A 23,012-nucleotide genomic window follows, 5' to 3' on the forward strand; every position below is an offset into this window, starting at 1 on the left:
GGCTTGGGCTGTGAAGGTAATTCTCCTTTTGGTTGCGACTGAATCTTTGGTTGTGGATGTGCCCGATGTTGTGGATGTTGAGGTGGCTGCTGGAACTGAAGATTAAACTGATATTGCTGAGTTTGGGCCTGGGGCTTTACTTGTACTGATGGCTGCATCTGGATGTGTGTTTGGGACTGGGTCTGCATCTGAGGTTGGATCTGGGGCTGTGAAGGAAGCTGAGGATGGGCTTCATGTGGTGGTTTTGACTGGGGGGGTATTTGACTTTGAATCTGCGGGTGAGGGTGACGCTGAGTTTGATACTGATGCTGAGCTTGTGGATACTGCTGAGATTGAGGCTGTACATAAGGCTGGGGCTGACTTTGAGGCAGTGTCTGACCCCAAGTCTGTTGTTGAACTTGGCCTTGTTGTGTCTGGATATGACACATATCATAAGCTCTCATCTGAGGTTGTTGTTGCATGGAACTCTGGGGTCTTACATGGGGTTGTGTTTGAGCCCAAGGCTGGGTTTGTCTTTGTGGGCGCATCTGAGGCTGAGTATATGATGGCCCCATGTGAGAATATTCAGGGGGCCCTATCTGAGGTCCTAGCTGGGGCCCAGCTTGGGGCCACTGTGGTGGAGCCTGAACTGTTGGATACGCCTGAGGCTGTGGAGCTTGACCTATTTGCTGAGGGTATGGTTGGGGAATGGGATGCCTCTGCTGGGCAATGGCTTGGTTTTGTGGATCCTGTTGGAGTGTCCACTGCTGGGGCGGAGACTGACCCTGGGAGTAACCTTGGGGGTAACATGGAGGTTGTGCTATAGGATGAGGATGCTGGATTGACATTGGGGATGAGGCTCTAACTTGAGTCCAACTGTGGATTTGGCCCTGGGAAATATGGCCTGGGTGCTGGACCACTGGCTGAGCATGTGTGGGATACTGAGTCATAGGCTGAGAATGACCCTGAGGCTGGACTACAAGTTGAGCTTGAGTTTGTTGAGTCAAAGGTTGGGCGTGACCTGGTTGAGCATGGGTTTGAGGCCGGACCATTGACTGAGGATGTATTTGAGACTGGGACATTGACTGAGGATGGAGTTGAATTTGGGTATGTGTTGGTGACTTTGGGGAGGGAGGCCTAACAGGGGCCCATGACTGTGGATGACTACGAAGTTGAATGTGAGATGGCACAGGAGGCTGAATTTGGCTCTGCAGTGAAGCCTGCCTGGGGGAAGTGGGTCTGACTTGAGCCCATGTCTGCACTTGAGCTACAGTTGGGCCATGGGCTACACCCTGTGGCTGTGTAGAAGGCTGTGGCCCAGCTGGGACACATGTTTGGGGCTGAGTCTGAACCTGGGACTTGAGCTGTTGTTTTGTCTGTGGCTGGGCCAATGATTGTGTCTTCATGGGGCCATGGGACTGTGGAGGAACTTGTGTCTGTGACTGACCCTGGCTCACTCTGGTTTGGGACATGGTCTTCAGTGGTTGCTGACTATCTGTGGTAGTGTGAGACACACTTGTGGACTGAACTTGCACTTGGACAACTGCCTGAGATTTAGAATGTGACTGATTTAAGGCCTTTGTTTGTGGGAGAGGCTGAACCATATTTTCAGTCTTGGATTTAGCCTTAGTTTCTGAATCGGGTTTGTCACATCTCATAACAGGCAGTGATTGTTTTTGTTGTTCCTTCTGCAGCAATTGTCCCTGTTTTTGCTGTTTTTCCAGGTGCTGTTGTTGCTGATGCTTCTCTTTCTGCTGTTGCTGACGTTGCAGTTGCTGCTCGAGATTTTCAGGTTGCTGCGTTCGTTTTTGTTGCTCTTTTTGATGTTGTGGCTGCTCAATAAACTTTGCATGTGTCTCAGGCTGTGGATTGGCAGCTGTTTGTTGTGAAACAACATGAACCAATGCCACTGTTTCTTTGTCTGAGTGTGGCTGTGTCTGTCTAGTCTGAGTAGGCTCCTGAGTAGAATCCTGTACTGGATCTGGAACTGGAGATTTCCGCTCTGCTGCAGCTGCCTTCTGAAGCCAGGGCCGGTTCTTCAAGGCCTGTGCCTTTCTGCTTTGAAGCTCCTGGGAACTCAGAGGCGATTTCCTTACAGGGGGTTGCTGAGGTAAAGTCTGCTCGTGGTGCTCTTGTATCTGTCTGACTTGAGGCTCATCCTGTGTATAAGTGACTACATGCTGCTGAACTTGATATTGATGCATTTCTAGCTGCTGCTGTTGCACCACTTGCTGCTGTTCCTGCTTCTGCTGCTGTTGTGGTTGTGTTGGCCACAGCTCCTGCTGTTGCACATCTTGCGCTTGCTGTTGTTTGAGTTCTTTCTGTTGTAGCTCTTGTTCCGTTTGTATTTCAAGTTGGTCTTGCTGTGCTATCAATCCTTGTTCCTGAGTCTGCTGCTGCTTTTGTGCAGTGGTTGCTGCCCAAGCATGAGCCTGACCTTCTGGTGGTGACTTTGTCCTGGTCTGCATCACAGCTTGTGCGTAGGTATATGGCAATGGAGGAGAAGTCAACTTTTCTTCTCTGTATTCCTGCACCACTATCTTTGGCACAAAGGTTTCATGACGCTGATGAGAAACTAACTTTGTCTGCTGAGTTGGGTTTCTGATATCTGACTCTCTCAGATGGTGAGGCTTTCCTGTAGCCTGGATAAAGACTTTTGATGGAGGAGGCCCTTCTGGGGGGCTCCTGCTTCTGTCTCTTCTGGCTCCCAGGCTGCTCAGCATACCTACAGCCTCCTGGAATTGAAATCACACACATTAGAAAAACTAACATTGTATTTATTGCACATTAATATTCTCGGCTCTGCCCCTCCTGCTGTGTCATTCTTGTTTCCTACTGTCTCAAATTCAGATCATGCTAAGCTCAATGGCTTGTCTGTCAATTTACACAAAAGATAACTGGCCTGTGACTGAGCAACAGCGGCCCGCACTCGGTCCTGCATGGCGGAGGCGTGGAGGTACTGGATGGGAGAGTTCTTCTGACTCGTCATCACCATGACCTGCAGGTCCTGCTCCTCTGTGACCACCTGACCTTCTAGCTGTAGACCACGGGATATGAGGACCTGGGGGAATAAACAACCATCAGCATTTACTCAGTGACATATAGGGTTTCTTTCTGTGTCTATTAAGTGGATCACATGGATCATCTTACCCTGGCTCGTGGGTCTTGGCCCCTCTGTTGTCGCTCTGCAGGCCTCAACAGCTGGTAGAGCTCCCTAGCTTCAGTCTCCCAGTGGAGGAGTTCAGCCAGGCGACTGTCCAGACCTGACACATTGTGCTGGAGCTCTGCACATACCTGTTCTGCCTCAAGCAAGGTTTGCATCACCTGGTGACATTAAGGTAATGAAGGGATAAACTAACAGTACATACAAAATGTGATAAACAGAGGAACAAACCGTGAAGTCTTGAATGCTTATGAACACATCTGTATGAAGGTTGATAATAAAGGATAGAAATCATCCATACTTCAGGTATAGCAAGCTTCAGTTTCTGTAACTGATCTGCTGGGCATTCTGGGGATGGAGCCAGAGCCTCCAGATCCACTTCTTTTATTCTTCTCATTATGAACTGATGGGAAGAAAGCAATCAGTCAATTGTAGAGTGACGTATCAGGTCATCTTAAGTAAAATGCTCATAAGTGAATAAATTTGAGCACATGGTTCTAACAGGCTAATGACGGCATCCTGAGATTTGTTATTTCTCATTCTGAACAGAATCACATGTAATCATTACCCTAAGTTATCAAAAGGTCTCATTGATTGAGTTGATTTCTAATCAAATTAGCTTAAACCTTCAGCCACAATTTTTAATCATTATGATTATTGAAAAAGTCTTTGCAGACTTTTGCATACTGCTTTCTGCAAATAACCTTAAGCTGTCCATGTGACATTTATCTAGAGCTCAGTGACAACATTATGACAGTTAACAGTTAAAAGCAGCTATGACTCTCCTCCACTCCGTCAAGGTTTATTTATCCATACATCCATTAATCTTACCTGTATTCTTTTTCTGTAGGTGCGTAAAGGAGCTGCCATGGTCTCCAGAGGCTCCTTGAGAATGAGAGAAGCTTCTCTGATCAGAGCTTGGACGTCCTGGGGCGTAGCCTGGGTGTCAACACTGGGCGCAGCCACGCTGTCCTGGAAAAAGCACAAGTAAAAATGTTAAATATCAGGTAGCTAACAATAAAAATCCAATAATCAGACAAACAAAAGAAGCTTGTAAAAAGCTGATTACTTGCCTTTAACAGACAAACCAATAAATGGACTGTTACGTGCCGAGACAGAACAACAGCATGCCTATTTATTTATGGCATAATATACCAGAATTTTATAGGATACTTGGTTCCTGTACTGCCACAGTGACGAATAATAAATTCTAATGAAATAGAATAATTTGACAAACAAGTTTATGAAACTTGAAAAATAATGAAGGTGCATGACAGTACAGTGTAATCAAAGACTATAAAAGCCTTGCTTTAATGAATGTCTCCACACAATAAGCAAAGGTGGAGTACAACTTTCAGACTTGAAGGCACTCCTTTTATATCACAGCGTGGGAATAATTGTGACAATGGGACAATTACATTTCCACAATTCCAAAGGCATGAGACAGAAAGATACCAGAAATCCCTGCTGTCACTATTAACGTAGCTGTAAATAATCTCAGATGAAATTAGGCCATCACACTGGGACACAAAGCCACTCACCGCGAGGAAGACATTACACTGGAGAAAGTTAAATATGTAAACAATATATTGTACATGTCTTATCAAATATATTATCTGCAGCACTTTCATGTTGGTGAAATACACTTACGGGGAATTAATTGCAACTAATCGGAAAAGCAACTGTTCCTCAGCAGCAAGGTTTCTCTTGTTCTGTGACTTACGAATGTGTTTCTCTTCACAAACTCGGCCCAGCGCATGTTGAGTCTGCGCAGCTCCTCCGCCAGGTTCCTGCTGGTCTGAGGGTCTGTTGACTCAATCAGGAAGTTACCCACCTCATTCAGATGGGCCTGTCGGGAACCCCACTCAGTAATGGACTCAGGCGTCACCTTAACAAAAATATCATGGCAATCTTAATCAACAGAGAGGAGGAACATTGAAGTGTGTATATAAAGTTGTGAGTCTGTAAGTGTAGGCCATTTCATTACGTTTCATATATTTTAGCTGACCTTTTAGTAGATCTTTGCATAAATATGTGCACTGGACGAAGGACTAATTTCATTGGTTGCACTGAGTCTTATTGGGTAGCGCAAAGGAGCTAAGTTTGTCTAACTGATGAAAAAAAGAAGCCCACTGAAAAGGACAAGAGGAACTAGCTGATTTATGAAGTGTGACTCTCCTTCCACAAACTAAACAATACATATTTTCATCGAATTATGTGTTAATAATACCTCAGGTCTGTGGCCATGGCTGTGCGTTACAGAGTCCTGCTCGAGCCAAGCCTGCAGGGAGCTGAGGCAGTCGCTGTAGGAGTCCCAGGCTGACAGGACCCGTCCCATGCTGCTCTTGGCTGTGGTCACCTCTTCCAAAACCACAGCAGTGTCTTCCTCCAACTGTTTCACCTGCTGACTGACGTGGTGGTAATCTGCAGCTGTGGAGCAGAGACAAAGCACTTTGAATTGCCTGGTGTATGCATCGTGCATACAAATAAATTTGCCTTTGCCAATCAAACACTCACACAATGAATGACACTCCAAATGAATCCATAGAGTGGCCTGACTGTCATGCAGTCACAGAACACTTACCAAGGGCTGATTTGCTCGAGTATCTCTCAGAAACCTGCTTCAGTTTATGACGAGTTGCTTCCAACAAAGAGGGTAGCTCCCGTGTGTTTACCAGCTCCTGCGTTTAAACACATTTCTTAGTTATTCTTAGACCTCTGGCACTCTTGAGGAAAAAATGTAGTTGGTTCTTAGATTGTCCAGAAAGTGGCACCAGAGGAAAGGCCATGCTGTTACCAGTATCAGAAGGGTTGGTCCTCTTTACAGCGACCACAAATTATGCAATCACTCACAATAAATTACACAATGACATTAGATGCCAAATCTGAACAAGAGCTACTCACATGCCATTCTTGCAGCAACACCCTGACAGCCTCCGGGGAGATATAAGGTCTCTTCCAGACCCGGAGCTTGGTCCTGATCTGCCCCAACAGATCCAGAACTGTGTGGCGGTGCTCCCGGTACTCCAGCTTGATCCCATGGTACTTAGCAGACACTCTGACACTGGTGAACCTGATGAGGACGCCCGCAGAAAAGACAGTCAAAGTGACAAAAACCAACCTCAATAACCGCAAACGATTTACACAGATGAATTCTAAGAAACATCCAGGGAGAGGAAATGTGAAACAGTGCAGGTTCGGAGAGGCCACAAAGGGCAACAAAACAAATTTCCTGTAGGACAACTTGAAACCTAATCATGTGTGCATAATCTTATAAATGTCAAAGGCTCTGGAAATCTCACATTTCCATGATGCCGAGCCAACATTCCTAAAATACACCGGCAGAATCCACAAGCTTCATTTTGCTTCTCGTATCATTCTGTTAGAGTCAAAACTAACTGAAACAACAACAACGCTCGTCTCAGCGTGCGACAGGGCCCTTTGTGGTGTGTTACTCTTTCAGATGCTTTTTTCTGGTCTGTGCTTAAACAACAGCCTTGATTAAATCCAGGTCATCACACAATTTACTACTTGGACATTTAAGCTTAAGAAAAACAATCAAATTCAAATAAAATAGTACAAGCAATTTCACACGTACATGAACACACAGTTCACTCACCTCCTCTTCAGTTCGTCCATCTTGTCAGTGGGAACCATCATGTTTCCATACTCATCCAAGTTCTGGAAGGACTGGAAGGTCTTCACGTGCTGCGGCATCTCCTCCAGGCAAACCTACAGCACATTCAGCAGTGAGCACATTCCCACACTTAAATATCCAGATATCCTCCTCTTTTCTTCTAATAAAGATCTACATTTTAATGCCTTACAGAGGAGGTAAGGGTAGAACAGATTAACAGAATAAGAGGGCTACTCTCCAGAGGTTATATATATATCATAAACATGGAAAACCCTGCAGGAGGAACCTGAGTTCGTCAAGTTCATATTTTAAGGGTTGGATGCGATAGATATTCACTTTGAGCAGCTCCTGTTTCTCCCTTGCTTCGTCAGCGGCTCGGCCGTGGTCCTGTGGGTCGCCCTCCTCTTCAGCCAGAGCCCCCTCTGCCTTCAGCAGCCAGCGACCCACCGTGTCCAGAGGAGCCGGGAGACTCATGTCTAACCCGATTTTGTATTCTTGTAGCTAAATGTGAGAACCAGAGGGACAGAAGGCACATTTCATTACAAGTAAACTCAGTGTCTTTTGAACTGAAATGCATACAGAAACACATATAATGTGTTTATAGAGGAATACGACACATAATAATAATAATAATAATAATAATAATAATAATAATAATAATACATTTTATTTAGAAGCACCTTTCAAAACACTCAAGGACACTTTACAGAGTGGGTAAAAACACAAGCAAAACACACAGAATAAATAAGAGCACAATAATTAAAAACACATCAAGTTAAAAACAAGCTAGAAGGAGAAGTGAAATTAAAGAGAGAAAGCAGTCTGGAACAGATGAGTTTTGAGTCTGGATTTGAAGATGGGGAGAGAATCGGTGTTTCTGATGTCAAGTGGCAGTGAATTCCATAGTTGGGGATAAATACTCTGTATGTCTATACGGCTGCATACATAGACTACATACTGTAACAGGGTTTAAACCATGAGTACTTTTAAGGTCGCTGGCTCATATTATGTTTTTACAAGAATTAAAATGTATAGTGTTGCATTTAAATAAGACATTGTAAATATTTATTATTCTGGAAAAGCTAACGATCTTACTAAACTAAAAACTACCAAAACTAACTAAACGAGAACAAAAGGGTTGAAATGCACCAACATCAAAAACTGTGCAAGCTCTTCAGTTTTTTAGGGCTCAGATGGCAGCAGAGATTTGAGGGTAACTGACCTTTTCAGTGAGGGCGTCCCACGCTTCTCTGAGAGCTCGCTGCTCCTCGCTCACTTTCGGGGTTCGTCTCATCGCTGTCAACAGAGGCATGATGGGACGCCGCTGCTCATTAAAGGACACCAGAAAGGTATGAAATACCTGAGGGGTGTAAAATGAAAAACATCAGCTGAATGTATCGCAGTTATTAAGACGATTATGCAGCGACTCTTTAAAGTGTTTCAGTGCCGGACACGTACGTGGTATCTCTCAGAGTAGCTCTCTCCCTCCGTGGAGTCCCATCCCTCCAGCAGCTCATCGTAAGCCTGAACCAGCCAGCAGGTCACTTCCTTAGCCTTTTGATCAGGTGATGCCTGCAACACGGAGCACAAGAAGCAGTTATTGACTGAAGACAACTGAACACATCCAACCGTTAAATACAGGTTTATCACAGCAAGTCATGATCAGTGGTATTTGGTTAATTTAGACATCTGGACTTCATCTGAGGTCAGAATACAGAAGAAAGACTCACACAAAGACATCATTTCCTACCAGACATGGCTCCACAAACAAACTATACTAGTGGAAGGAAGCCTGAACAGGTGGAAATCACAGCTGCAGAGCAGAGTGAGAAAATACTGTGTTCAATGCTGAAATGATGCAAAGAATTTTCTATTTCTTATCAAAAATGGGGTTAGCAAAGGAAATAAACCAAAAGAGTTCAGCTGTCCCACAGGGCGCCAACTCCAGTCATGAGACAGCAGCTGCTGTGCCAAAAATCTGTTGTGCTTCAAGCGAGCCTGTACACAACAGAGATCCAAGTCTACACAGAGGTTTTATTTTTCACTCATAACAACATGGCAACATGTACAACAGCCACTTTTATCTGCCTCCTACTGTCCTGTTAATGAGGATGTCTGAGGTTATATTGTTAGATAATCTTTGATGTTGTGTCTGTGGTTTGTATATACTATAAAAGAATTATTTGTTTTCATTTTGTGCATTATAAGCAGAGCAAGGGCCACTATTTTCAGATGTATTTTCAAATCCAGAACGTTTTCCAGACTCCTGGGTCCTCCACCCTGCAGGCTGTCTTTCATTGCAGGATGATTCCTAAACTCTAAAATGAAAACTCCAATGTTGACAGCAGCCTTATCCAACATGCGCACATGTTGTCAGAAACCTGAGCTGACAGGTGTTTTGTCACCGCGGCCGATCTGTCACGAGTTGTGCGGCAGGCGACACCGGCGGGATCTCAGCTGGTGGAATAACTGCGCTGCAAAGTCGTCCCGTGAGTGCTTTCTTCATCTCATGGGAGGCAGAGGAACACACCCTCGCTGTGGGTTTGGATTCCTTCCCAGAGAACAGGGCAAACTAGTTTGAATCTGCATGATCAGTCCTGCTCTTAACCACCATATGATTTAAAGGTAATCTTGGCTTATGGCAACTGACTTTTTCATTTGAGTAGCTGCCGCACTGTCCCAATAAACAGCTTTCCTGGCATGTCTCTACGACGCATAATTGTCAGCAATATAATCTGAAGTTATTTGCGCGGGCCGCAGAGGTTTGGTGCAGCTGATTTACGCTGTGTGACATGGCAGTAATGAGGCTGACAACTGTAAATCAGCAAGCAGGAGGGTTCCCAAACGCACCGCACGAACAGAGAAAAACATCAGTTGTTTTAAAACCACAACGCAGTGACGAGGGGGTGTGGCACGCAGCTACAGCAGATTCAGACTCAAAAAACGGCATGATGTGGCTTTGTTTTACAAGTTATTATATTTTTTGAAACACTGCTCTCAGTGGCTGTAAAACAGACATTTTTGGCTTTGTTTATGTACCACTGCAGCATCCAAATCTGGCTGCATTTGTTATTTATTCATTCATTCTCGGTGCAGGCCACATCTTAAAAAACGCTGGGTTAGATTTGGACTGGGGAGATTTATGCAGACATTAAAGATTAAGTCCAAAGTGTCTCTGAATCCACTGCAAGGTAGTGTCAGTGGAATGTGAGAAATGAAGCACAGGTGAGTCGTGACTGCTAGGTCTACCTGTCGCAGAGGTGAGGCAGAAATAGCAGGAGTGTAGTGAACAGGCAGATCGATAGGAGAAGGACTCTTGGGAGGAGCCAGGTACTGTGTCTGGAAGGAAAAAGAGAAGGAGAGAGGAGAGAAACAAGAGGAAGAAAGAGAGGAATCCCCCCCCCCAAAGAAAACATTATTACACAAATGACTGTGTCCATTAAAAGACCAGAGTCCACTTAGAACAATGCACTGAATTGCTCTACTGGGAAGCAGCCTGCCTCTGGTTTTTGAGCAGATTTAAAGGATTCCTGCAGCGTGATCATGTAAACATGGCACATGCATCCATCTTTACACTCAAACGTTGATTTTACCATGAGTACAAAACCATCATTCAAACTCTTCCAAACTGGAGCAGTTTGATTGAAATACATAACTTTTTTTATACATTTAAGGTAACAGGAGCTGCTTCATACTGAATTTAAGTCATTGAAAAACAAATTTTATCAGATTTTAAACCTTACTGTCTAGACTAATCACCAAATCAATGCTTCCTGAGCATCAGATGAGACAGAGCTCAGCTGCATCCTAACTGTGGACACTGCTGCAGTGGATAAACTGCTGAAAGCCTCTTGAGCAGAACCCAGAGGAGCTCCACTGACATTAAAACAAATGCTGCTGCAGTGTAAAACGGTGGCCCACTTTGCTTGATGTTTGTCTAGAAAACAGCTGACACTGACCTGCATTTCCTCCTCTGGCACTGGCAGGTCTCTGGAGTACTGCAGGAACTGAGCCACGTAGGTCATGATGGACTTCTCATCAGGATCTCGAACGTCCACATCTGCATCGACACCACAGTTCTCCATGATGAGTGTAAAACTACGACGCCACTGTCAAAGCTTTAGACTAACACCTGAGCGAGCTCCTGAAGCAGACGGAGATCAATACTGGAATCTGAGGAATGGAGCTGAAACATCTTGCTAATGAAATCTGCTGATAAACCAACAGGCAGAGGAGAGTGAAACAAGTGAGGGTTTTATCTAAGACTGAAGTAAACAAGCAGCCAGTGAGTCAGCAGACCATCAGATCGTCATCCCACGGGCCCCCGGGCTCGCTGGGTGCAGCTCAGTCACAGCATGAAGCTGCACTCTGCACACAGACTCACGGCACTGGGTCGATTTAATGCTACACAAGCAAGTTAGTGAGACAGTGAGAAATCAGACAAATCATATCCAGAAAAGAACTTTTGATTCTTGGTAGCAGGTCAAAACAGACACAAAATGAGCAAACAACTGAAACAGAGCGTTCATGGAAACCAGCAGAAGTGCAACTGGGGTGAACTGATTGTGGAAGACTGACTAATAACCCACAATAACAAGCCAAACACGTCGAATCCGTGTTGTGAAACTCAGAGGGCTGTCAAAACGTTTGTGCACCACCATCAACTTGATAAGTTGCAAAGAAATCTAATCTTGAGTTTTCAGTAGCTCATCGTCATATTTACTAAATGCATTTGAAGACACTGGCCTCTGGTTTCACAGTAACACAGGCCAACAGAAAGAACCGTGGCTCTATCTGTAAACACCTCATCACAGCACACCTTCACTACTCGTCAACACAAACTTGAACAATTATGTCTATCTGAGGGGATCTAAGGAAAAAATAAGTTAATTTTTATATCTAAAAAAAAAAACTGTCAAATCTCAAAAAATATTGAGAGTTATTGTTCATTATTGGTATTGTTAAGATATCTGAAAATATTCCGCTGTTTTTTGACATCAGTGTTGCATTTGTACCGTGCCACTTTGTCGACATTGGTCTTAGTTTTGATTGGTCATTTGAAATCTGCCTTTTCACTCACATCTGCTGCATTAATCCAACCTGAGCAGTTATGGAGATTACCAGGTGACAGTGATTAAAACTGATATGAATGTACATAAAAGAAACAGACACTTTCAGATGTACTGTGAGCTCTAATTTTCCTGCTGACAACAAAACCTTCATTAACAAACAGAAATACATGGTTTCTGAACTGGTTGAGTGAAGCCAGGCTGAACCACTCACCGTCAGGCTCCAGCAGTCTGGGGATCCTCAGCTCTTTCTCTGCGATGCGGAACGCCTCCTCCAGGTTCTGCTTGTTGCTTCTGGTTCTGGCTTTGGACAGATCCACCAAGTCAGGCTGCAGAGCATACAGGATGGCCAGGAAGACCACTCCAGTTCTCCAGCTAGCTTTGAAGTCCTTCACATTTAACGTACAGCCAGCTCTGAGAAAAATATCATTTATTTTTAAAATGTGCGTATTAATATTTCCTTAATATATTTCAGTATGACAAATAAATACTGGTTAATACATTAAAGGTATGTATCCTTCAGTGTCTCATTATGATTCTTATGGAGCTGCACAACTACATTATTGACTTCTTTAGAGAAAAACAATAAAAGAGCAAGTAAGCAGAGGAACCTGATAATATTTAAACATCTATAGATATGTACTGGAATGAAATGGAACAAAAACACCATTAAATTCAATGTACTCAGGAACATATTTCAACAGATTCTGGCAGGCGAAGCATGTGAACACCTACAGCTCAGACACTAAGGCCCTGATCAGGTTCTGCTCTTTAACCCAGACCTGGAAATGGCTGAGAGGTCCCTGTGTGAGGATATATCCCTCCTGACATCACACACTTGGCTCACAACTGAGGAGTTGCATCAATTACAGGTTTTCAGAGCTCTGACAAGCCGATATATCAATGCAACCCCACATAAAGCCCACAAAACACACAGAGATGTACCTTTCCTCATTAATACCACTCAGCTGACTGGGTGCTTACTTGTGGCACTGCTCCCGGACCCAGAGCAGCAGAGCCTTCTTGGCAGAGACCCTGAAGCGGTTGTGTAGCGGTGAACCTCTGGGAGGAACCGGACTGCTGCTGGCCGAGCGGCTCGACAGGGTGGAGCGCGAGTCCAGGCTGGTCAAAGACTCCATGGAGGACTGACGGGAGCTGAACGACAGGCCGCTGGCCAACTCCTCGATCTGAGGAAACCACCAGCACACAGTTTCTGGGTAACGTCTTAGGCATTTATATTTGGAAACCGAGTAAAAGCTAAAAGAGGTGTAAAATACTACAGAAAAAAAAAAACGACTGGACAGAACAAGCAGCAAGACGACGGAGCGGCAACCATTTCTAATGCAGAGAATTAAAAACTGAACATCCCAAAAATGACGTCATCAACATATTCCTGTAGTTCAGCTTAAATAAATGTGATTAATTTAGCATTCCAGCTGGTTTCCTGCTCCAATCATTTGGTCTAGTTGAGGAAAAGAATGTCTGAAGAAAATCTGAAACACAACAGAAAACAAGAAGCAAATGTGTAAAAAGCAAAAAGCTCACATGGTACTGCAGAATGATCGTCCATATGAGGCCCAGAATGATGGACGGTTTACCATCAATGATGTCAGGAATGTGTATGTTGACCAGTTTGATCTGAGGAGAGCAGGACATTTTTCAAAGTTACATAAAGTCTCAACTGATGCAAGAAATCCTTGTTTAAATTATAATTTCATCTGGATGCTGCAGCAGTTATCGCATTTTACACTTAAATATAAGTATTAGTGTGACTTTAAAGGACAAAATGCATCATCATCAGAGGCCTTTCCAGTGGATTATTTACCGATTTCTTCTTCAGAAAGGAAAGAGCTTTCTCAATGTTGCTCCTGTGCTGGAACATTCCCCGGCCTCTCTCCCGACTCTGCAAAGCAACCAGAGAGTCGGTCAGGTGGTTCATTAAAGTGTCGGCCGCTGAATGGAAATATGTTTAATGCTGAGCTGAAGGACACTCACAAGGCGCTGGCCGCTCATCACCTCCAGCAGGTCCAGCAGTTTGGAGCCATCACGGAAGTCACTGAACAGATCCACGACCATGCATGGTGGCCTCCGCTGTCACAACACACAATTTCACCAAGGCTGAAACATCTATTCTTATCCAAGTTTGGCTACAATTTCTCAAAACAAAGTTCACGTTTTTGGAAAATAAAGCGTGCTTACAAGAATTTAGGAACCATTTCAGGGAAGGCACAGCTGGAGAAACATGAAAACTTTCCCATCGCACACTTTCAAACATGAAGCAAACTGATGAAGAATGGTAAGAAATTGGCAGCTGTGGCAAATGTGTTCCTGACAGAAATCAGTGAGTTGCACGCCTCAGATAATCCATGACTTGTTCCCTGTGTCATCCAATCAAAACCAAAACCCACGGTGCTGAAAACAAGGCTGTTTGTTGTTTGTTTCTGAGAAGCTGAAAGTTTGGAGAAGGGAAATCTTCTCCGGATAACGATGATAACTGATTATCTGACCTAAAATCTCTGTTTGGCCAGACACGCTAACTCAGACACTGGCACTCCTTCTCTCAGGTTTTTCTGATTACTCTAGTTTTAGAACGATATAGACCTGTTCTGTTCTGCATTTGGTAAACCTACTTGTGAAGTTAACTTTTAACTACAGGCCATTTATCGATGTCCTGTGCAGGTGTATTCTGCACTGACAGAGGAAACACTGACTCAATCGAGCCTGATAGACACACTGGTCTGAAATTAGCTGAGCAGAGGTCCAACTGTCCATCAGACAACACTGAGAAGTTTATATTGCAACCTTCAGATGTCCTGAGTGGAACATATCTTCATCACATCCTGTAATAACAAACCTGAATCCTTTCTTTAAATTATGTGCAAAATATTCCACAAGAGCAACACACACCTTACTTCTCCTTATAGTTAATATTTCCTTTTAGCCGCAAACCATCTTTAATGGGAACCGGGTGCTGTGTGTGCAATGTGAGCTCTAATGTGAATAACCACCACAAAGGATTAACAGTGATTTCCAGAATGCAGTCCAACGCTGAGCCCTGAGCTGGGGAGACGTCCGGTGGGTGGATGGAGGGATGTGGATGGTGGTGGTGGTGGAGGGGAGGGGAGGGGAGGGGAGGGTGGTGGCCGTCTGTTGCTGTCTGTCTGTGTGCTGTGAACCTTGCTCCTTAATGCTATATTTATGTCCCCAGATCCCCACCTCCACCCCGCTGTCCTCCACTGTCATTCACAGCTGGCCTCTAACGGTCTGCTGCTGACTCATGTGAGGACGCTGTCTGACAACAAGACAGTGACCTTTTGCAACAATGCTGTCTCAAAAAGGTATTTTACAAAATCCACGCTGTGCCAGATTTCCTGGAAAAGGAAGCTGTTCACTGGGAAAAGGCTCATGGACTCATTTTGGTTTCCTTTCAAGTCTTTTAGAAGAATTAGACACCATCAGCTGATCACTGAAGCCTCACAGACTGATAACAAAGTGCCACCACATCATGGCTGATGTGCTTACAATGGATGCTATGTGTCACAGAGAGCAAGGGTGCAAAATACTTTTCATATAATCCAGTGTTAAGGTCAACTAACCGAATCAATTATTTTGAATCAAAACTTGACATATTAGAAAAGCACGAGCATAATTATGTGTGTTTTTGCAACAACACACTTTCATTCTGTGATTTCCCAACAGGAATTATCACATTGCTTCTTCTATTCCATATTAGTGACTCACTACAAGTGAATTTCCCCAGCGTGGGATCAGTAACGTCTTGTCTTAAGTTATTTTCTGACATATTCTGTATGTACACACTGTACATAAGAAACATGAGTGACTGGAGTTTACTGGTTGTAAAAACATCTGTACTGGAGCAGCTGATTGAAGCGCACCTTTTCAATGAGCCATTTTTTATAGAGTGGGAAAGTGTGTGCACACGAGTGTACGTGGTGATCCATCAGCTCATGCCTCCACATGTTCCTGCTCACCTACATTTTGTTATTAAGCTGCATCAGCTCAGCTCGGGGAACGGAAACCACCAAGTGAAATTTAGACTATGAGTGGATAAAAGGAGTTCCACTCATCTCTGCAGGAGAGCAGAGTTATTTCAGCAGTGATGAAGAGCATAGAGCTGAAACTAGCTGTATGTTGCAAGCTAACTAAAAGGTCACTATGTTGAGGGTGGTTGTATTAATAGCTTACTCAATCCTGCATTTATTGTGCAAGCAAGCTAAATATGCATGTTAATTATGATTAGACTGTCTGTTAAGTTGCTAATATTCTACAACACTTTGAGACACGTTTGTATCCTCGGTGTAGACTGATCCTTCAACATGTTTCAGGTGTTATGTAGATGTTGTCTTCATGGTTTTATCCACCACAGCTAATAACAATAAATCACCTTCGACTTCCAGGTCAGAGTCCAGAGATCTGCTCACCTTTGCCAGCTGAGCGTTGACCCAGTTGGTGAAGGTCTTCTTCTGGATCTGTTCTTGCTCCACTGTTAAAGAAGAAGAAACACACGATGTCGCGTTTAATTTACATCATCACATCAAGAGTAGTGCAGCTAAGGTCATGATGCTATACAGAGCCATTTAAATCGAGTGTAACAGTAGAGCGGTCTCTATGTCTTAGATGCAAATATTATTAGCAACAGCGTGTGCTGTATGTCTCACACAGGAGGCTTCGACAGTAGAGACCAGGTTCACATCCTGCCTCATACAATCAGTGTCACTTTCCTCTTAACGAAATGTCCTTTACCTTAACAAAGAAGTTTTAATGCGGAAATTTAACCAATCAAGACTCATATCTGCCGTTTTCAAATACACTGTCAAACTTCTTAATTTCTCATTTAAGATACAAGATGCTGTCAGCTCTAACCAGAAACACAGTGTGTTTGAAGATGTCACACAGAACAGCTTTGCACTGCTCTACAACCTCATCGTGTGCTCACTGGTTTCCTCTGGACGGCACCACAAGTCAGACTGAGCTTCCAGGATAATTGTGAAGGAATGAATGGCGGCACAAATCAAAGCACACTTTGTGTAATCTGTACCTGTTCACTTCAGTCAGCTGAAGGCCTCAAAATAGTTTAAATCTGTTCAGTAAAGTCACAGAGGAGTCATTTCATTTAAACAGCAGGCAGTCATCGCTCTGCACACCTCCTGTATTGAGATTAGCCAGGTGTTTAGAACTATAGTAACCTCACCTTTGAAATGCAGGTAATTATCGTAGCTCAGCTAGCACCCAGTGCTACTGATAAGGTTACTTACAAAGGTACGGTCTCTGGACAGGAGCCAAACTCTGTGTTTCTATTAACCGATAACACTGTCTTTCTAAGACGAGGCAACACATTATTTAACATATGCACGGGCAGAAATGGAATAAAACATGCATGCTTTCCTATGCAGACCAGGTCCAACACCAAACCTGACTCTCAGAACAAACTTTGCCTCAAAAAAGAGAGAAGGCTGCTTTTTTTTTTTAATTCTGCTAATAAAAATAAATAATGACACAGCACAGTTCTAAGCAGAACCTCCAGCTGAAGATGAAATAAAATGTCTATATTCTCCACCCCAACAGAAGTATTTTTTGTGTGTACAGCTGTGGATCTACTGCCATACTGCAGCAGTCCACCTAGGATGAGCATTTCATATGCTAATAGTAACACCCATGCATTGTGGCATTGAGCCTTCACACTAAATTCTAGACACGTAGTTTTGTTCTGTATGAATAAAAGTCAAAAAACTTACCCATGGTGGGATTACTCATGCTGATTCAGCAGGGAAAGTTACCAGGTCAGAAACCCGGGTGCATATCAGTTCAGATTAAACTCTTCTATCTAGTAAACATATTTTAACACACTGACTCTGAATGCTGCATATCCATGATCACAGGTGAAGAGATGCGAGATCTGAAATTAGTTTGACAGCAATTCTTGTCTAACCAGCTAACAGTCACACATTTCTAGCCTGCAGGGAAGCAGGTGAGATCAGTGGGGCTCCACCTCTTTAATGTGACTCACAGAGGCCTGCCCAAACAAGACCTGCAACAAGCTCATCCTGCTGCAGCCTCCTGGGTACTTCTTTATGTTACATACGCTGCAAAGTGTGTGTCAAATGTCAAATGCTGTGAAAAAATGGCACTGGATTTCTTACCTAACCGACCTTCTGTTTCAATCATTAGCATTGTTATCAGTTTCTAATATCACTCACTGTTAAACTTCTGGCTTTGTTTTTAGATGATTATTCTCATTTTATTCCTTTGCTCTGCAGAAAACAGAATTCACCTTTAATAGCATTCATAAAGTTACGGTCTAATTAAAAGTTTGTTATATTCCCCTGTGAATCATGCGTTGGCTCTTCTGCAGACAGATTAGGAAACACACAATCATCTACGATAGAAATCAAGACAGCATCATAGCTAATACTGAATAAAATCAGAAGATATACAGGTATGAAGCAATATGAGTCACTGTTTGATTCATGTATGACGATCGTGGATGTTGACATTCCCTAACGACTAATTAGAGATAGGACTTATGAGATTAATGTCACAGAGTCTTGGTATTTTGCTACTGAACATCGTTTCATGCTGGCTTTCCTCGTGAGGTGATGGTGACAAAAGCTACATGAATCCTCACGTTTTATCCTCACATGAGACACATCCTTCTTAAGCAACCCTAAACCCACCTGATCACTTTCAGAGCATCACATAATAAAACCAGATTATAAGCACTCTCTACAAGGAAGTCTTCTCCCAGCCCTGCTGAAACACTGAATACACTCAACATGCACACACAGTATGGGCTATTTCACCGACATTCTTTCAACATTACCACTTCAAATATGGACAGAAAAAACAAGACTTTCCCACTTATTTAACAAGCTGGCTTGTCATGGGGGCGTCAGGCTTACCTCATCCACGCTGCACAGTGTACCAGCTGGAAATGGCATAGATGGAAAAATGTTTACAAGGCCTTAATAAAAACACTGTGTTCTAAATGTGGAGAGGAAATGTGGGAGGTCATCTTCTGAAATAGTTCAAGAGAGAACTTTGTAAGAGTGGACCCAAAACTAAGGAGAAGAAGGGGGGGGGGCAGAGAGAGACAGGCAGCTGGGAGAGACATCAAGGTATCAAGAAAATGTGGAAAACACAGGCAGAGACTTAACATCCTCAAACAATCCACATAGCGAATATAAGATTCAAGAGTGGATGAGGGAACAGGTGGAGAGGCACAGAGCCTGTGCTGCTGTCTGTTCGCGGTGCAATAACACAAGCACAAAGAGGAGGTGGATCAGTGTCACATTTACTGCCTCCTGGGCAGGTAACCTGTCCACCCCGCTGGCCTAACTGCGACATTGCCTCGGTCACCAGAGAATCAACTTTGACAATGAACCAGGTCTCACTAACAGCTCGACACACTGAAGATCAAACAGAAATCAAAACCTTCCTGCAAATGTGACACATACCGTGAATTTGAGAGCCACATTGCTCCAGCAATGCACAGGAAGCAATGAAAACAGTATGAAGCTGCAGTTGTGATACCGAATACCACAGATGAAGTCTTTTCAGCATCAACCATTTAATCATCAGGTGGCATCAAATCAAGTTCCTGCACTATTGCATGTGATGTATGATGTACCACAGCTGAGAGACCAACATGTACGCTTTTTAATGTCAATGAAGTTGAACTGAACTGAAAACTAATATAAAAATATAAAATCTTACAGATAAAGTAAGACAGAGAACTGATTCTGGACTCTATGTCCTACAAGCAGTGAGAGCACAATCAAACGACACCCCCAGCGCATCACAGCTTTGCTTCATATGTTCAGAAATGCCCTGAGAGTCAGCGATTAATGAGCGAGCAGCCTTTGTTATCTCCTCCACCCTCCCACTCTCTCCCTCCAGATGGCTCTTTGCAATATGAGTCATGTCTCTGAGAGCAGGGGTTCAGTTTCAGCAGATTAGACCAAAAAAAGGGGACGAAAGTGAAACAGGACAGAGCCAGCAGCGGACTGAGACGGAGTCATCACACTGCTCCCCCGAGTGAGACACATAACTGAGGCTTAAAACTTATTATGTTGCCAGAGAAACCAAGATAAAACACTGAAATCAAGACGTGGGGCTTTTCTTTTTACAGTTACATGACCTCAGACTTGTCTCGGGTGAGCAAAGACCAGAAACAATGAGCCTTCACTCAGTTTGGCCTGAATGCTTGTTGAAGTAAATCACCAATCTATAAAAATAGCACTGTTGCTGTAATAACCTACAATGGAGACAAAGAACAGCACAAAAAATACCTCCTCTGCTCTTTACCTGCAAAATGAACCCTCAAACAGAAGGACAAATCTTACAAGCAGGACAGTAAAACCACCGAACCACAATAAAAACCAACATTACTGTGTGTTCAGTGAGAAACACTGTCATTTTTGCTAGCCGCACACGGACACTCACCCTGCAGCAGCATGTGGACGTTGTCGATGTCCAGGGGGATGGACCCCCTCTCCACCAGGTCATCCCTGCAGTAGAAGTCTGATGACATACTTTCTCATCCACTGCCTCCCGGCAGCATGGCAACGCTGTGAAAGAACGAGAGGAGAAAGCAGCATTAGTGTATGTGCAGCCAGTGTAGCTTCAAAGTCAAGCATAACACTGTCTCTGCAGGGCTAAAGGTTTGGTTCCACTGTGCTCAACGTCTGGGTTCTTAAAGATGACTTTTTGGCCAAAAAAAGACATCCTAACTAACAATACAATTTCTGCCAGTTGACAATCAGGACAAATAAAAGTTACAGATTGTGTTTATTTCAGTGATTAACTCACAGCGGTACTGATGCAGATATTGCTAACATATTTACATGTGGAATAGTAAAACCAGGACTACAGACACATAGACACATCACCATGAAATAAGTTAGGAGCTGCATCTGAATAACACTTGACTGATTGAACATTACACAGAGCAAAATCAGATTTTGCTGTATAGTCATTACCTGTGCACTGTTTGACATAATGCATTCAAAAACATGCATGAAACAAATAAGCAGTAGAGATTTGAGAGATGCTGCAACGGAGCGGAGAAAGCACGTTGTGAAAATGCAGTATCATCTCAGGCTGTTTTGCATGATAATTAACCAAACAGGTAGTGTCTGCCTCAGGCCAAGCTGTGTGACTTTAAAAATACGCGGTGAGTCCCACCCTGCTCTCCAGGTTATGTTTTCCTTTCCTTCATTCCTCTATTCATCACTTCCTGTTTTACTTTGAAATACTCAGCTCTTACTAACACTCCCTGCCCTTATGCATTTCCCGCCTGTGTAATTGTCCACCCCGCCCTGATCAGTTTCACCTGTCCGTCATAATCCTTCCCTCCCCGTGTGCTCCCCTCTCTCAGTGTTAAGCATTTTTCCTTGTCTCTAATTTTACCTTGACCTCGCCTTTTGTCTTCTCCTTGCTGGATGTGCTTGACTGATCTAGTCAAGTCATGTCAGTTTGTTTATACAGCACACTTAAAAACAACAGGAGGTAACCAAAAGGTGCTTTACAGCCAAGGCAGGTTGGATAGAGTGTCTCAATACAGGAAGACATGATTAAAATATAGAAGAAAGTACACAGAAGACAAAAATACAATAATACAGAGAATGTACTGAAAATGGTGAAAGATGATAAAATCAAAAACAAAGTGATGAAATACGAAATGAGGATAAACAGAATCAGTTCGACAACTGGCATGATAAGTCAAAGTAATAAAACAGGAAGTTAGGAGAAGTAGAATAAGACCAACAACAGATTAGAAACCACGAAGAGGAGGAAAAGAGGACGTTTGAAGTAAGTTAAGAGGTAAAACCTTGGGGCTGCCTCAGGTGGAACTAAAAGCAAGTGAAAAAGATGGGTCTTTAAAGGGGAACAGGACTTAATGTGGGACGGGAGATTATTCCAGAGAGCTCGGTCACTTTTGGTTTGAAGAAACGAGTGAGGAAGTGAGAGGAGTAGCTGTGAGGACTGAAGTGACCTGGCAGAGGGTGGAGTTAACAGGTCATTAATGCACTGAAAAGTTAATCCATACAAGGCTTTACAAACTAACAGCTGCAATTTGGACCACTGGGAGTCAGGTCGTCATAATGACAATCAGAGAAAATCTCGTGCAGCACCTTTTAATCTCCTGTCTATGAAGCTGCTGAAAACAGGCCAAAGACAATAGTTTTTGCTTTTTATTGGTCACACGTGCCAGGTAAAAATCTGTCTACAAGTGCTTTAAGAAGCAACACAAACGGGTCAAGAAGACCGTAACTAACGACAGGTACACACAGGAAAGGAAAGACCAACAAGTTCATGAGAGTTCTTGACTTAAACAGCTATGTACCTCCACCAAGGCTTTTTCGACACATCAGCAGAAAACACTTCACACACCTGATCATCTTTTATAGAGCAATGAAACACCGTTCTGTCAGTTTACATGGAGTGCTGGATGAAGGGTGCTGGGCCTGTCTTGTTCTGTCTCGCTCTAGGACACAAATAAGTGAACTGAGAAAAATGTGTGACACGTCTGCTTACACAAATCACACTGTGCCTTTGATTCGACCAGAACGTCGCACAAACATGACTGACAGATGAGGAGAATGGACAGGTGAGTGAGGCTAAAATAAAGCGGTGTGAAATAGCACAAGGCCTCACCAATAAGGCAGAGCAAATAACAGACCAGGTCACATAGTATCTGTTCATTTGATTAGCTTCCCCTTAGCTCTGAAAAAGGGCAAAGATGTACATAAAAGCACAGTATTCTTTGGTAGGGGCTAACAGATATGAAGCCATTAAAGGTCAAACCAAGTGTCAGTAAAAACAAAGACAAGTATGGAGCACTGCAACAGCTAAAATGCTGAAGATTTCTCTAAATCTGGTTTCATTCTAGTCATAGTACAATTTTGATCTGCATCTGGATTCAGAAGTGCATAAAAATACAAATCATGATAGACAATTTACAGGTGCAGAAGTAAAAATGTTAAAAAGTATGCTGTTTGCCAATTTAGGGCTGAGCGATATGAATTAAATCATTGTTCATATTTATCTTAGTATTTTCTGATATCAATATACATCATGTGCCATCTGTGATATGGTCGAGCCTTCAACCAAATTTTACTGAAAACTGTGAGCAAGCATTAGG

At 43.4% G+C, this 23,012-nt stretch overlaps 1 protein-coding gene across 1 annotated transcript in view; it reads right to left on the reverse strand.

Annotated features, from left to right (window-relative positions):
* Window positions 1–20,399, reverse strand: part of syne2b (spectrin repeat containing, nuclear envelope 2b) — a 105,034-nt gene extending 84,635 nt beyond the window's left edge. The window contains 22 exon segments of the mRNA XM_070978598.1: window positions 1,956–2,714; window positions 2,882–3,040; window positions 3,130–3,303; window positions 3,444–3,545; window positions 3,974–4,114; window positions 4,866–5,030; window positions 5,373–5,572; window positions 5,727–5,823; window positions 6,047–6,215; window positions 6,762–6,874; window positions 7,116–7,280; window positions 8,002–8,139; window positions 8,238–8,351; window positions 10,029–10,112; window positions 10,739–10,839; window positions 12,063–12,262; window positions 12,833–13,035; window positions 13,394–13,486; window positions 13,674–13,751; window positions 13,844–13,939; window positions 16,291–16,352; window positions 20,312–20,399. Of these exon segments, the coding sequence (XP_070834699.1) occupies window positions 1,956–2,714; window positions 2,882–3,040; window positions 3,130–3,303; window positions 3,444–3,545; window positions 3,974–4,114; window positions 4,866–5,030; window positions 5,373–5,572; window positions 5,727–5,823; window positions 6,047–6,215; window positions 6,762–6,874; window positions 7,116–7,280; window positions 8,002–8,139; window positions 8,238–8,351; window positions 10,029–10,112; window positions 10,739–10,839; window positions 12,063–12,262; window positions 12,833–13,035; window positions 13,394–13,486; window positions 13,674–13,751; window positions 13,844–13,939; window positions 16,291–16,352; window positions 20,312–20,399 (3,501 nt within the window).
* Between the last annotated feature and the right edge of the window lie 2,613 nt (window positions 20,400–23,012).

The sequence above is a fragment of the Chaetodon trifascialis genome, chromosome 14 (genome assembly GCF_039877785.1).
Source record: "Chaetodon trifascialis isolate fChaTrf1 chromosome 14, fChaTrf1.hap1, whole genome shotgun sequence".
NCBI lineage: Eukaryota > Metazoa > Chordata > Actinopteri > Chaetodontiformes > Chaetodontidae > Chaetodon > Chaetodon trifascialis.